The sequence below is a fragment of the Melanostigma gelatinosum genome (assembly GCF_949748355.1).
Source record: "Melanostigma gelatinosum genome assembly, chromosome: 9".
Classification (NCBI taxonomy): Eukaryota; Metazoa; Chordata; class Actinopteri; order Perciformes; family Zoarcidae; genus Melanostigma; species Melanostigma gelatinosum.
This window is the reverse complement of record NC_136642.1, coordinates 20779975-20794293: the sequence shown is the minus strand read 5'-3', so window position 1 is coordinate 20794293 and position 14319 is coordinate 20779975. Positions and strand designations below refer to the sequence as shown.

General features: G+C 43.1%; 1 protein-coding gene across 1 annotated transcript; it reads right to left on the bottom strand.

The window, feature by feature from the left end:
• Positions 1 to 8269: 8269 nt before the first annotated feature.
• trhra (thyrotropin-releasing hormone receptor a) lies at positions 8270 to 14176 on the bottom strand (the record flags this gene model as incomplete). The annotated part of the gene is made up of 2 exons (XM_079276005.1): positions 8270 to 8713; positions 13364 to 14176. The coding sequence occupies 2 exons, from the start codon at positions 14174 to 14176 to the stop codon at positions 8270 to 8272; spliced, it is 1257 nt and encodes a 418-aa protein (XP_079132131.1).
• Positions 14177 to 14319: the final 143 nt, after the last annotated feature.

Sequence of the window (14319 nt, the reverse complement as noted above, 5' to 3'; positions counted from 1 at the left end):
CAACTTCCCAAGTGCCCTGACTTCAAAGAAAAGTCCCTTGAGGATCGACGAGCATACGTGAAGGATAACAAGCTGTGTTATAGATGTGTGAAACCAGGTCACAGTGCCAAGGAATGTCGTCACCGCCATTCTTGTGATATATGTAAGGGAAGGCACCCTACCTGTCTCCACGATAGAGAACTACAGAAGACGTGATGGTAGAGAAAGGTCTGTATTCTTTGCTAACACAGCTCCAAACACTGTAAATGAAACCATGGCAGCCACAGCACTCAGCGTCACTGGAGGTAGTCAGTCAGGCAGCACTTCCATGATCGTTCCTGTGTGGGTGTCCTCTGCTGAAAACCCATCCAAGGAACAGCTTGTCTACGCATTACTAGACACTCAAAGTGACAGCACCTTCATCAACAAGGAGACAAGCAATGAGCTACAAGCAGACGCCTACCCTGTGAAACTGAAACTTACCACTATGCTTGGAGAGAACATGATTGTGAAAAGTGAAAGGGTATCTGGACTACGTGTGAGAGGTTACAATTCACATGTTCACATCAACCTTCCTCCTTCTTACACCAAGGACTGCATTCCTGTGAATCGTGATCATATTCCCACTCACGAAACTACAAAACAATGGCCTCACTTAACAGCGATCGCAGATAAGATGCCACCTCTTCTCAGCTGTGATGTAGGACTCTTGATTGGGTATAACTGTCCCAGAACACTGACACCTAGACAAGTAGTAACAGGAAAAGACAACGAGCCCTATGCCATCCTTATGGACTTAGGATGGAGCATTGTAGGCTGCTCAACACCGTGCCTCGATGAAACAGAATCAAGCCTGTGTCACAGAGTCACTGTAAAGGAACTCCCAATAGTCACGCCGATGGATGTGATTAGGGCCCTGGAATCAGACTTTAAGGACACCAAAGGAGATGACAAGACTGTCTCACAAGAGGATCTCGTTTTCCTGAACAAACTCAAAGAAGGCATAAGGAAAAATTAACAGGGACATTACGAGATGCCTCTGCCCTTTAAGCAACTGCCACACTTGCCTGATAACAAAAAACTCGCTGAAAACAGGCTCAGCCATTTACGACGGAGGTTCCACAGGGATGAGAAATATAAGAAGGACTACACAGCATACATGAAAGAAGTCATTGAGAGAGGTGATGTCGAAGAAGTAAACAAAGATGGATCTCCTGGTGAACGATGGTACATTCCCCATCATGGCATCTACCACCATAAAAGGTCTGAAAAACTAACTGTTGTGTTTGACTGTTCTGCAAGGTACAGCGGCACAAACCTAAACAAACACCTTCTACCAGGACCAGACACAATGAACAACCTAACAGGTGTCCTCATGCGGTTCATACAGCACCCTATTGCTCTCAGGTGCGACGTAAAGAAAATATGTCACCAAGGTACTGACTGGGATGACCCCCTGCCAGAGATACGGAAGCCACGGTGGGAGAGCTGGCGTCAAGACTTTGCCAACTTAGAAAAGATCCGACATAACACAAGCCCCCAACAATGGTTTTACGTCCCCATGAATGAAAATCCAGCAGACGGCGCATCCAGAGGAAAAACTGTAAATGAGCTGCTTACTTCCAACTGCTCACGGGCCATTGACATCGAGATGTTGGAAGATTTGTCCACGGATGCTTTCATCAACGGCTTGCAATGTTTCATTGCAGTTCGCGGTGCAGTCCGTAAAATCCAGTGTGACCAAGGCACTAACTTTGTTGGTGCAAAGAATGAATTCAAGGCAGCTTTACAAGAGCTTAACACACAGAGACTCATTACATTTCTGTCACAGAAGCAGTGTGACTTTGTCATGAACGCGCCCCACTCCAGTCATGCAGGTGGCGTATGGCAGCGCCAAGTAAAGACTGTCAGGAGTGTGCTGAATTCCACTCTAGCACTTCCCCATAGCAGACTCAACGATGCTTCACTACGAACTCTACTCTATGAAGCTATGGCCATAGTCAACAGCCGACCCCTCACTGTGGATAACTTAAACAGTCCAGACAGCTTGGAACCACTCACCCCCAATCATCTGATCAACATGAAATCTGGAACAGCTCTTCCGCCACCTGGAACGTTCCCCAGAGAGGACTTGTATGGAGTGAAAAGATGGCGTCGCGTGCAGTATCTGGCCGAGCAGTTCTGGAGTCGGTGGAAACGTGAATATCTTCACAACATCATCGCAAGGCAGAGCTGGCACACACCGAGGAGAAATCTGTGTGTCGGTGATATAGTGATGGACATTGATGAACTGTTGCCCAGAGGTGAATGGAGACTCGCAAGGGTCTTAGAGACTGTCAGTGGTAAGGATGGACTTGTAAGGAGAGTGAAAATTCGGTTCGGAGATCAGAGATTGGGAAAGGAAGGACAGCGTTCTGGCAAGCCATCCATCATTGAACGTCCTGTTCAGAAGCTGATTCTACTCCTAGAGACTGTTTAACTTCACAACTGTGTCCCTTACTGTATGAAGAGTTTAAATGTGGACATTTGCCAAAGTTATATGTGGTATTTACTGAGCCTTTAGAGGTCATTTTGAGTTTAGTAATCATTTGTGCTTTTATATTCCATTTTATTCTTAAAACCACTCATGATTTGGTGGGAGTGTAAAGGACCTCTGAGAATGTGTAGTGTATTTAAATAGATTGTTCCTTTTTTATGTCTTTTATTTTTGGACGTTTTGTCACTGCAGTCGGTGCATTTCCTGTTGCGCTTTTATTCTGAAGGTATAAAAAACGGAAGTAAGAGGCCGCTGGAAAGCCGTTAAAAAGCCGTTAGAAAAGTCACTGAAAGGACGGAAAAAGTAATTTAACAAGGAAGATGGATACGGTTTTATTGTTTTAGCACCTGGCCGATATAGGCACAAGTTATTACGGTGTGTTCAAGGTGTGTTCAAGGAGTGATTCATTAAAGTCTTATGGACCATCAGTTCAAGACTACAGACCATTATTCAGCCGGGATGCTACACCCACCAGAAACAGTGTCCATTTGGCACATAATATTTCCACCCACTGAAAGGTCCTGCTCACCTGTTTCTCTAACGGATCAATCATGTTTCCACGCAGAGTGCAGTGCGAACCACATCTGATGGGTCTTTAAAGGTCTCACACACAAGAGGTTGAGGATATATCTGCTGTTTGAGGACAAATACTTTTTCTGAATAGTAGGACCCATTGCAGAGCCATTTGAGTCACTATAACTCAACAGCAAAGTAGAGATTTTAATCACATTTGAACTCCATGAATATGGAAAGATGAAAATAAGAGTGGGAAAGGTTGTCGTTTAATTCTGACCTTGTGGAGTGTGATTTCTTTTATTTTGATGTACGCGGCAGATAGGAGTCCACTGCTTAAGCCAGGGCCAGACTGTACAATAGTTTTGTCTCTTGCGATAGTCAGTGTGTCGGATCACACAGGCATAAATCACTAAACCTTGGCCTGGGACAGCTAACATTGTTTGCTAACAAGTACGCCATCCCCGCCAAACTGATGTTCACATCAACATCCGAGCACTAGAGTAGAGATAACGAGAACGTTTAATAATACCATTTGCAAAGGCCTGTGAGTCAGATGTCATTATCCAAATACTGTGCCGATCACGATATTACCGAGTGTAAAATGGCCTGGGTGCCTCTTTATGTAATGTGTGAGGACATTTTAATGTTTGTATTAAAGACAATTGTCACGCTTCCCAATTTACTTTTTTGCACAAACATCATACTGTCTTAGAATAGGTATCCATTGGTTTAAAATACCAGAAGTATAAATCACTTTAAGTCCCCAGATTGTTACCCACTTATTCCTTAACGTCTTGTTCCCTTGTACCTCGGTAGCTGTTAGTACAAAACAATTATACTATGAATGGGGGGGAATTACGCTGTACACTGATTGTGTAAGAAATACCAATGTCCTATCAGCAACACATGCGGAGGGAATTCTAAGTATTTTTCTGTCATATAAACAGGTTCTACCCCTGAAAATAAAATGTGTGTGTGTGTGTGTCATAATAATTTACAGCTGGAGGACACGCTGCAGTTGAAATGTTACAGCCGTCGTCAATTAGTGCCTCTGTGTTCCAAGGGCGTTGTCTCCCAGCACATTAAGCTCTACAGCACCACATGGATATTTACTGTAATATATTCTCTGGCCTTAACGTCTAACCAAATCGAGGCAGGTTCGATGAGTCAGATATTGCTTTAGCGGAACATAAATTGTGCGGGGGTGTCATATTGTTTGTGATAACACCACAGTTGGCCTCTGGCAGCTTCAGTGAGATGAATCTGTGTCAAAGCGCGCCACCACACGCTGAGTGACTTCAAAAAACGAAGCCATCAGCCGCTCTGACTGATGTCCCCGGTGTGGTCGTAGCTCCTACAGAAGCTATATGTGCCTGATTCATGGCGTTTGTGGATGAGGCCGTTTCTTTAGTCGCTGCCGGCAATAGATCAGTCGAAGCGGCGGTGCAGGGAGTTGGAGGTAAAAAGAGAGATAATGTTACGAGACAGGAAAATGTAACAACAATGCAGCATCCACGAGGCGCTGCGATCATCGGCTGTGTTTATTGTGGCCAAAGAACGATACAAAATACAAAACAATCCATCAAACAGCAAGAGCAGAAGAAAGAAAAGCCACCTCGAGACAGAAAGGTAACGCCAAACAAAGCAAGTAAATGTAAATACATCACATTTTTGTCATCTTCACCTCACAAAAGCAGCGCGTTCATGCTGCAATCTGAGTGCCGTGCAGAACTGAAAACATCTCCATCACAACTGCTTGTTGATTTTTCCCCAAAACAAAATGACTTTCGACAGAGAACAAAGGGAGAAATGAATACAAGGGCACTAAGGAGTCACTTTACAATATAAACTACAGACTTCAAACCTTTTTTTACTTTTCTATTTTCTCACATATTCAACTTCGAGGCCCATTAGCTTCTACCGGCTGGTTTGAAATTGTAGAAAGCACGCTGATGGAACAATAGATCAAAACAAGGTTTTTTTTTTAAATGCACTTGCTGGTGGCACACATTTGAAAAACACAATGTTGAATTAATTTCACATAGCACTGCACAATCAATTTCAAGCAACTTTACCGTGTAGACAGAAGAGCCCACTGCTCAGTATGAAGCAGGTGTCTTTCATTTCATTTACTCAGTATTCATTCCCCTCTGAGTGCTCTTCGATTTATACATGTACCTAGCTCAAACTAACAGCAGATAATTCCTCTTTTAATAGCAGGGTGAGCTATATACATACTGTGGACTGCACCAGCTCGAGAGCGGCACTTGGTCGCACTCTATTTACACGGTCCATCATTGCTCTGTGGGCTTTTGCGGAGCAGATAGATCAGAAAAGCACTGCGCTCTGCAGTCTCTGGCAATATCAGTGAATTATCGCCACGACAGTTATCTGAGCCTTTGACGAACAGCCTCTCCGTCTGCACAGTTACCCCCTCATAATTATACACCGGCCACTGACCTTTGCAGGCTCCTCACGGAGTCCCCCAGTGGTCTTCTTCACAGTGACCAAAAGCAATAAAAGGCTTTGGTGTGTCTATCCCTGTTAAGACTAAAGTCCCAGCAGACATCATTAGAGCTCAGGAAGTTTTTTTCGATGACACAGCAGGTTTAAGTGATTGTCTGTATTATCTGTCCTTTTCTTGACTGGGACCTTCTCAAAAGGTCATATAATTCCGTGTCTGTGCTTTCTCTCGGGAGCGGGATTCAAATTTCACGGTTTTGTGCATTTGGATTCATGTGAATGACATGGTTTCTGGTGGGGAGAGGTTCATGAACAAAGAGGAAAGACCACTGCTACAAGTGAAACCTGGGTACCACTGAGACGGTATCCTAGGGCTGGGCGATAAAACACAGATTGTGATAGAAAATGTCCATTCATGGAGAATTAGAGACTTTGATATAGTGTAGATCAGAGGTCTTCAACAGGGGGTCCGCGGAGGTACTGCAGGGGGTCCGCGAAATATTTTTGGATGATTAGACAATTAACAAAAAAAAAAAATGTATTTATTTTTTCTCTAAACATGAATCCGTCCATTCTTGTAATAGTTCAGTATTGTATGCGAGATAACAGGTATGTTTTTCTGCATAGGCAGTGGCACTATAGGCCACTGCCTATTTTTAGTAATTTTAGTAATTAAATTTTAATAATTTTAGTCTCCACATTTATGTTTAAAATAAAAACGTCAATTTGAAAAGCATGTTTGCATGATTATCATGCAATTGACAGACAATGTTGATATTGGCATTGTTATCAGCTGACAAGGTATGTAAATGTCAGTGGCACGGCCTCCCTACTCACTGTACCTTGCACATGTTTAAAATAAAAACATGAATATATGAACCTGTGTATTATTTGAATAGCTTAGTATTGAATGCACAGTAAAGAGGTATACACGGTACGAGGCCCATTTAATATAAAACACAATTTTATACAATATATATAGTTGGGGGTCCCTGCTCCATCTCTCTATCAGTTTGGGGGTCCTTGGCCTGAAACACGTTGAAGACCCCTGGTGTAGATGAACTAAGATTGCTTGACAGCCTGCTATGGCATACCACCCAATCCCAAGACAGAAACAAAACTATTTCTAACCGGTCATATGTTGCGTGAAAAATGACATAATTTACACATTGGATATTATTAATTTGAATCACAATACTTTACTACTCAACGACAAAAGTAATTAGAGTGAATTATGTTACCCGTTCCTTTCCATCCTTACTCGGCCCTGTCCATCAATGACTTTACGACTTTGAAGCCTCCACTTCCATGGGGAAACTTTTTTTGTATTGACACAGAAAGCGATAAGCCACAAAAACCTTTAATGGTAAAGAGCTGCTGTGGATAAACGGGGAATGATCTGTGGTGTGGCATTGCTTTGACTACCGAATTTCCACTGCATGGTACAACACGACTCAACTCAACTTGCTTAGAAGCATTTGGTGGGTTTTTTTGGGGGGTCGGGGGGTCCATTAGCAGGAGTTGTGAATACGACCTGGTAAACTTTTTTTGGTACCACCTCCGTCAAGGTTCCAAGCCAGCCAAGCCGATACTAGAAGGTGAGGTTAAAATACTGCAGACCACTGATTGGTCGGAGAGAATCAGAACTAGCACAACACCAGGCATCATGCACAAACCCATCGTTTTTAAATAGCCAAGCTATTGTCAATAGCGACCGCGATTTTTGTATTCACTCGCCAAAGATATAAAAAAATGGCAGCCCGCAAAACTACGACAATTGACGAAGTCCAGACGTTCCTCTGTTTGGTTGACAGGAGTTGCACGTTGAAGGTGATGTCACGGCAGTTTGAGTTTTACCCCACGAGGGGGTACCTGTTATTTATCATGCAGTGGAAATGAGGCTTTAGACCACCACGTTGATGAAACTGTCCCACACAGGGTTAGTCAGATGTAATGTAAGGTCTGACACGAAACTGATAGGTGATGTGTACTGTTACCAGGAAGACAGATGCTAATTTAAACCTGCAGCATCACCCTCTGATAACACACAGACGCTAGTTCTCTCACCAGTAATTAGAGCCGCCGGCAGGACCCTCAACAAACTAACATTATTACACTGACGACCGTAACTGACCCAAGATATACGCTCCATGGCTGTAAACATTTCACACAGCGGGATTCAGAGGTATAGACTGACAGGACTGAACATTTCATGTTTATTTTAGTATAATTGAATCACTTAACTTTTACGTCTATTACGTCTGCACATTAGATGATTCTTCATTCATTTATTTTCTCTTCAGCATCCTACAAGTGAATCTTGAGCTCAACAAAAACTTCATAATTCTTGATAAATACCAATATAAATATCGTGACTAAATGTTTTGCCATATACCACTCGGCCCCGTGATATCCATTACTGAAGCTTCTCTCTGTTTAGCGTGACATTTTGGAGAGTCTGAATCTGTTTATAGGGGAGAAGAAGAGGGAAGTGGATGGAAGCAGTTTGCTTCAATTTAGTTTCAGTTTGCTTTATCAGTTTATGAATGAACTGTATTTTTGAAAGATTCATGAAAGTTCCCTGCATTTTTTAACTATATTTTTTGAAATGCTAACAGTCAGCTCATCAAATGGCATCCTAATTTGCTTTTGGCAACTTGAATTGAAAGGGGAAGGTTGGGGTATTTAAAACTTCTCTGAAATCTCCCATTGGTGACTGAACCTATTCTGCAGCTCTCTCTCTGTTATCCTCCCAGGTGGAAAGATTGTTTTCAGTCAGGCTTTGACATCACCACCTGACAGGGAAGGCTCTGCAAACGGTCTCTTCTTGGCACTTGGCAGGCTGCTGGCGGGTAAGTACCGCTCTGTCGGCGCGTTTAGCTCGTCATCCATTTCTGTAGCGAAGTGGTCGGGACTTTCCCCGTTGGACGTCTCCTTGATGACACTGTAGGTCAGCGCCACGCTGTAAGAGGCCGGCTTCTCCATGCGCTGGGGGCCGTAGTGACACAGCTTCTTGAAAGCGGCGCGGAACTTCTGGGACATGGCGTTGTAGATGACCGGGTTGATGGCGCTGTTCAGGTAGATGCAGAGACGGCAGAAGAGCAGGAACCAGGTGTCCAGGTAGGCATTGTCCAGGAAGGAGTTGACCACCACTAAGGTGCGGTAGGGCATCCAAAGTAAGGCGAAGAGGACCACCACCACAGCCAGCATCTTCGTCACCTAATGAAAGTCAATCATGCGTTAAGAAATGCCACAACAAAATGAAATCAGATGAAATTGGACAATTAATTGAACTTTGAGGGTTTTTCATGCACGTGGAGTCTATACACTATGAGGCCTTTCACCACAGCGGACCAGGTGTTTAATGGTATTAACAATGGCTTTGTATATTCAAATGTACAACAGTGAGCTAGCATGCACAATACCAGGAGCCAGAAAATAAACCAGCTAGTTGGAATAAAATTTGTCATTTGTTGGTGGTGGAGTCCACCATCACCAATTCAAATCATCTACCCACGTACAAAGTATTCAGAGGAATTAATTTGTTCCACCGTTGTATTTCTGACAAAGTAGCAACACAACACAACAAGTGAATTCTGGGACCTGAAGTATTGAACCAATCTGCACCGGTAACCGCAGGATCAACCAGGACTGAAATCTTAAGGATTGCAACTTTTGGGTCGGTGCACAAGGGGAGCCGTCATGCCCAAGAAAATAAAGTAATTTTCACCAAGCCTCTCTCCACTGGGGCAGAGGAGTATTTAATGACTGATACAGTATGTTGTCTGTGAACACAGCTGCATCTCCACATGGACGTCTTGAGTCAACTTGAGTAGGTTTAATGAGATTAACATGGAGCAGCCATGCTCCTGATCAAATATTGATGGTGTGACTGGAATTCTGGTTGTGGATTAACTGCCAGAGAAATTCAGAAGTGCTGAATGTTCAGTTTGGTGCTCCTGAAAAAAAGGGCAACACACGAATGTCTTGATTATTTTGTGGTCATTTTATTTAGAAGGACCTGCTGATGTCACACATTCATCTGAACATGAGTTCCTTTTTTAAAGGACATGTCATACAATCAGCTTCAGCAGGAAGACTTTTCACCATGTGTCCTCAGTGGGCTGCGTTCAAGAGCAACAAAGTGCTCTAACCCGGATCATACAGGCCAACCAACCCAAGAACAATGGTACAAAAACTACAAATACAATATTAATTGAAAAGTCAAATAAAAACTGTCACAACTGTTGGACAGTATATAGTGTATATATATTTTGACTCCTCACTTACTCCTGCTGATTACTTTCCTGTGAGAACTTCTTAATTTGACTTACTTTAATTACAGAAATCAATCCTGTCTACAGATTTCTAAGAAACGGAAACTGATTCAGTCTGCAATGATTAATGCAATCCCTTCTGATCTAAAATAAACATATTGATGACATATTAGTGGCAACAGTCATCAATTTAGCAAATTCACATTAGAAAACAATCAAAATAGAATCATATATGTAACGCTTAAAAAATCTTCAAAGAAAAAAATGTGCTCATTCAAAAAAACATCTGTTAAAAAATTGAGGGTACACATAATAAATTGCATGCTGTGGGCTCACAAACCTCAACCAAATAGGTGGCAGGTGGTGAATGGGTTGTGTTAGACGGCACCTCCAGACAACCTAATCCATCATTGAAGTATGGACTTAAAGCACATATGCGGTCTCACATTTCGTTGTGTTTTTGTTCACTGAGAAATTTAACCCCATAGATGTGTCAGTCCTTTGTCACAGCCTGTTTTTCCCCCACAATTTTGTTTTGGAGAAAACAAACATGTCAGATTACAGAGTTTTTGTGTAAAGTTCCCATACCAAAACATACCATCCCAAAATATCCACAATTATCCGAACTCAGAATTGTATTTAAATTCGTAGTAAATCTTTTGCATCTTAATTCATATAAATGGGATGCCCTAGGTCAGTGAATGTAAGATCATGTGCAGTTGAACAGTCTTTCAAAAGAGAGCAGCGTTACAACTTCACAACTTGTAGATTGACGCAGCATGAACGAAGTTTATGAAAGATAACTGCGAAGGAGTTGTCAGGCAGGAGATTAATGTTTGTAGGTTGGACAATGTGACCATGAACACACCAAGCTGTTCCTCGGCAAATACTTAGAAACCATGTAGATATCATAAAACACTCATTCATTATTCAGATGTTGTTAATCAATTTCCAACAAGGACGACTGATCAGGCAATTTAACAAAACCTGGATTTGCTAATATAATTACCAGGTGATAATCCGGTAATTAAATTGAATGACACTAAATCTTCTCCATATGCATGTTGTGTCGTCTCATCTCGGCTGCAGTCAGGTGAGGATAATTAGATTGGATGGGGGCGCTGCCAGTGTCATCAGAGAGAGAAATATCCAATCCTGCATCCTCATTACGTCGTGACCTTTAGGTAATGCAGTAAAGTACATGGTAGATTGCAAGAATGGTGTCCACAGAAACACACGTGATTGTGTGTTTGTGGGTGTGCATCAGTCAAAGATTTGTACTGATGGAGAAAAATCCAAAATCCTATTTGAGTTGGAGTTAACTGATTAGAAAATCCAATAGAGCATGTAGCTCCCTCAGGGTACCACACCCGCTGTCATTCCAAGGCCTCTGCCTGTGATCTGACAAACAAACGTCTCTCCCTACTATCTACCTGTGTGTCTGTGGCTTTAGAGAATTCTGTTCTATTTTCAACAAAGTGGAAACTCTTTGCCGGGCGTTTGTTTCGTTTTTTTAACAGAAGGAAGATGAGGATAAAACAATGTCTTGGTTTAGTGCACATGTGATGAGCCAGAGTGCTTTACTGTTGACAAGAAAAGTGTATTTCTCAAGCATGCACATAGACACTCACTGAGCAATGTAATTCTAAAGGTGGCTCCACCCCGAGCTCTTACTGTAAAACCCTTTCTGTCTTATCACTTTTGTCAGTTGTTTTCTACGAGCCGCTGGATGAGTTTGTGCTTCAGGGTTTAAAAGAAAAGAAAGTCTGCTCTGTTCCACTGAAATAAAACGGCTTCCAGGTGCACTTCATTAGACTAAATCTGAAAGTGAATGAGAGCTGGCAGCACTTTGATGCACTGCACATCAAAAAGTGGAGCTTGTCAGCTGGATCATTTTCAAAGAATATAAAAAAGATAGCGAACAGATTTGAATAGAGTGCATATTTCTATCATGTGTCAGTTGACCCTTTTGCTCTGTTTGGGCTCCTGGAGATCCAAGGTTCTCTAACAGCTCAACAAAAAAACATACTTAACAATGTTTTATCACCGTCATACCTCATGACTCATGGTCTTATGAAAGTTGATCATAAACTAGGCATGTACTGTACTTTTTCGGCATCAGAAGTCTGGTAAATCTCAAATCAGTCTATGAAGATGTCTGTTATTATAGTGTCACAGCTATCGAGTTAAACCTTTGGCTCCAATTGACCCCAAACATGAGTGACGTAATTTCAATGACTTTTCAGCTAAATTAATTAATCTGTTCATCCTTACAGCCCATCCAGTAACCTCTAACATGCAGAAATATGTTCTGTTTCAACAATACTTGGCAAAGGGGAGTGTCAATGTATTGCTTGTCATATTGGGTTCAATGACAAGAAAGGCAAAGAAACAAAGTACTGTGTTGATTTGGCAATAATAATAATTACCTTTGCAGATAGCAGTGGATCAGTGAGACCCAGAATAATAATAAAGTGAAACACAAAAATTCCTTATGTTTAGTGGGATCAGTACAGTGGCGGCTGGTGGAACATGTTCTAGGTAGGGCCATCTTATCAATTTCAGCAAACATCCCAGTATGATTTAATGCAAAAAAAATGTAAGTATCAAACACGCATTATTACTTGGCAGTTAAATATTTAACATGTATTCCAACACGAAAACAATCAGTAAATAACACTTCTATAATATAATATAATATAACATGTTTATTTATTGAGATGTCCCTATGGACCTTGTTATAGGAGGTAAAGATCAGGATAAGTAAACATGAAGTGTAATTATGAATACTGATGTTAAATTAAGCAATGATGAGTTGCTTTAATGTTAATTTAACATCTCTATTACATGTTGATGCCTCCATGACCAAGTTAAGCAGATGAGACTGAGGACAGCTATGTAGAAGAAAAGATGTTCACTTTGCATAATATGTAGCTTGACAGAGTTCTCAGTATGTCACTCATTTATATCTTGAATCAGCAATTGGCTAAACTGCTTCATAGACCCGTCTCTTTTGGGCCAAAACGATCAGGCCCCCCAAGCTGCGCGTTCTCAGAGTGGTGCACACAGACAGAGAGGACGAGCAGGAAAAGCATATATTTTGCGCAGATATATTTTACACACATTACTGGGTACATTCCACAGTTCAAAAACACAAATATTGACAATTTGTATAATTTGATTATTATAATTTTTTTTTTTTGGTGTGGCTCATGGTGGCTCATGGTGGCCCTCTATTGACCAGCCGCCACTGGATCAGTATGTGTATTAAATGTGCCCCAGTGTGCAGAGTCGGTGGTGCATTAATACACTTTTCTTGATAACATTTTTTTGTGGCTCTCTCTGACTTTGATATTGGCTTTTATTAAAGCAACTTTAGCGCGAGTGCAATGCTCAAACTCGTGTCTGATTGGAGGGGATCGAACCGACCTGTGGTCCGTTCTCCCCTACTCTCACACTCACGCACACGCACACACACACACACACACACACGCACGCTTGCGCACAAAGACAAACACAATCACAACATTAAGTGATAACCCGTGAACGATCGAAAGGTCCCCCCCCACACACACACACACACACAACCCACCTGTCTGCGGGAGGCAGCCGTGGTGCTGCTGGAGGAGCAGCTGCCGATCATCCTCCCCCCCTGGCCCGTTTCCTTCTTCCACTTCTTGGTGCCGCCGCCGGCGGCTTTGGGATCCGAAGGCAGCGGGTTGAGGAAAAGTATCCGCGCGATCAGTCCGTACAGGACCGTGGCGAGCATGAGGGGCAGCACGTAAAACACCGCGAAGTCCGTGAAGTAAATGGGCAGGTAGTAAGTCCTGGACACCTTGTAGGCGCAGCTGAGAAGCACCACGTTGTCGTACGCCGACGTCTTGGTGTCGGACAGAAAGAGCCACATTACGCAGTACACGGAGGTGAGACTCCACACCACCATGATGATCTTCTTCGCCCTGGACAGGGTGCACAGGAACTGCGCCTTGATGGGGTGGCAGATGGCGATGTAGCGCTCCACGGTGAAGGCGGTGATGGAGCACGAGGACGCGTTTATCCCCAGGTACTGGAAGTAGGTGATGCCCAGGCAGCCCGCGTAGCCGTACACCCACTGGCCGTGCAGGGCGTCGGTGATGTTGGGCAGCCCGGCGGCCGTCAGCACCATCAGGTCAGCCACGGCCAGGCTCACCAGGTAGCAGTTGGTGGGGGTCCGCATGTGCTTGGTGGTCAGGACCACCAGTATGACCATCACGTTGCCCACGATCCCCAAGCCGCATATGAGGGACACCAGGAACACGCTGGCCACTTTGTATTCGACCGTGTAGTCGGTCCATACACCCAGGGTTTGATTGTCCTGCACCGCCGTGCCGTTCTCCACAGTCACGTTGATCATGAGGTTTGCCATCACGAAGAAAATGCACACCAGGCGGGTCAAACTAAATCACAACAACTCATTGCAATAATAGGGCCCCCTTGGCACCAGAAGTCCAACGAGCACCAAATCTTTCCAAATAAAACTTCATTCCACCCTCATTTAATCCGGTCAAA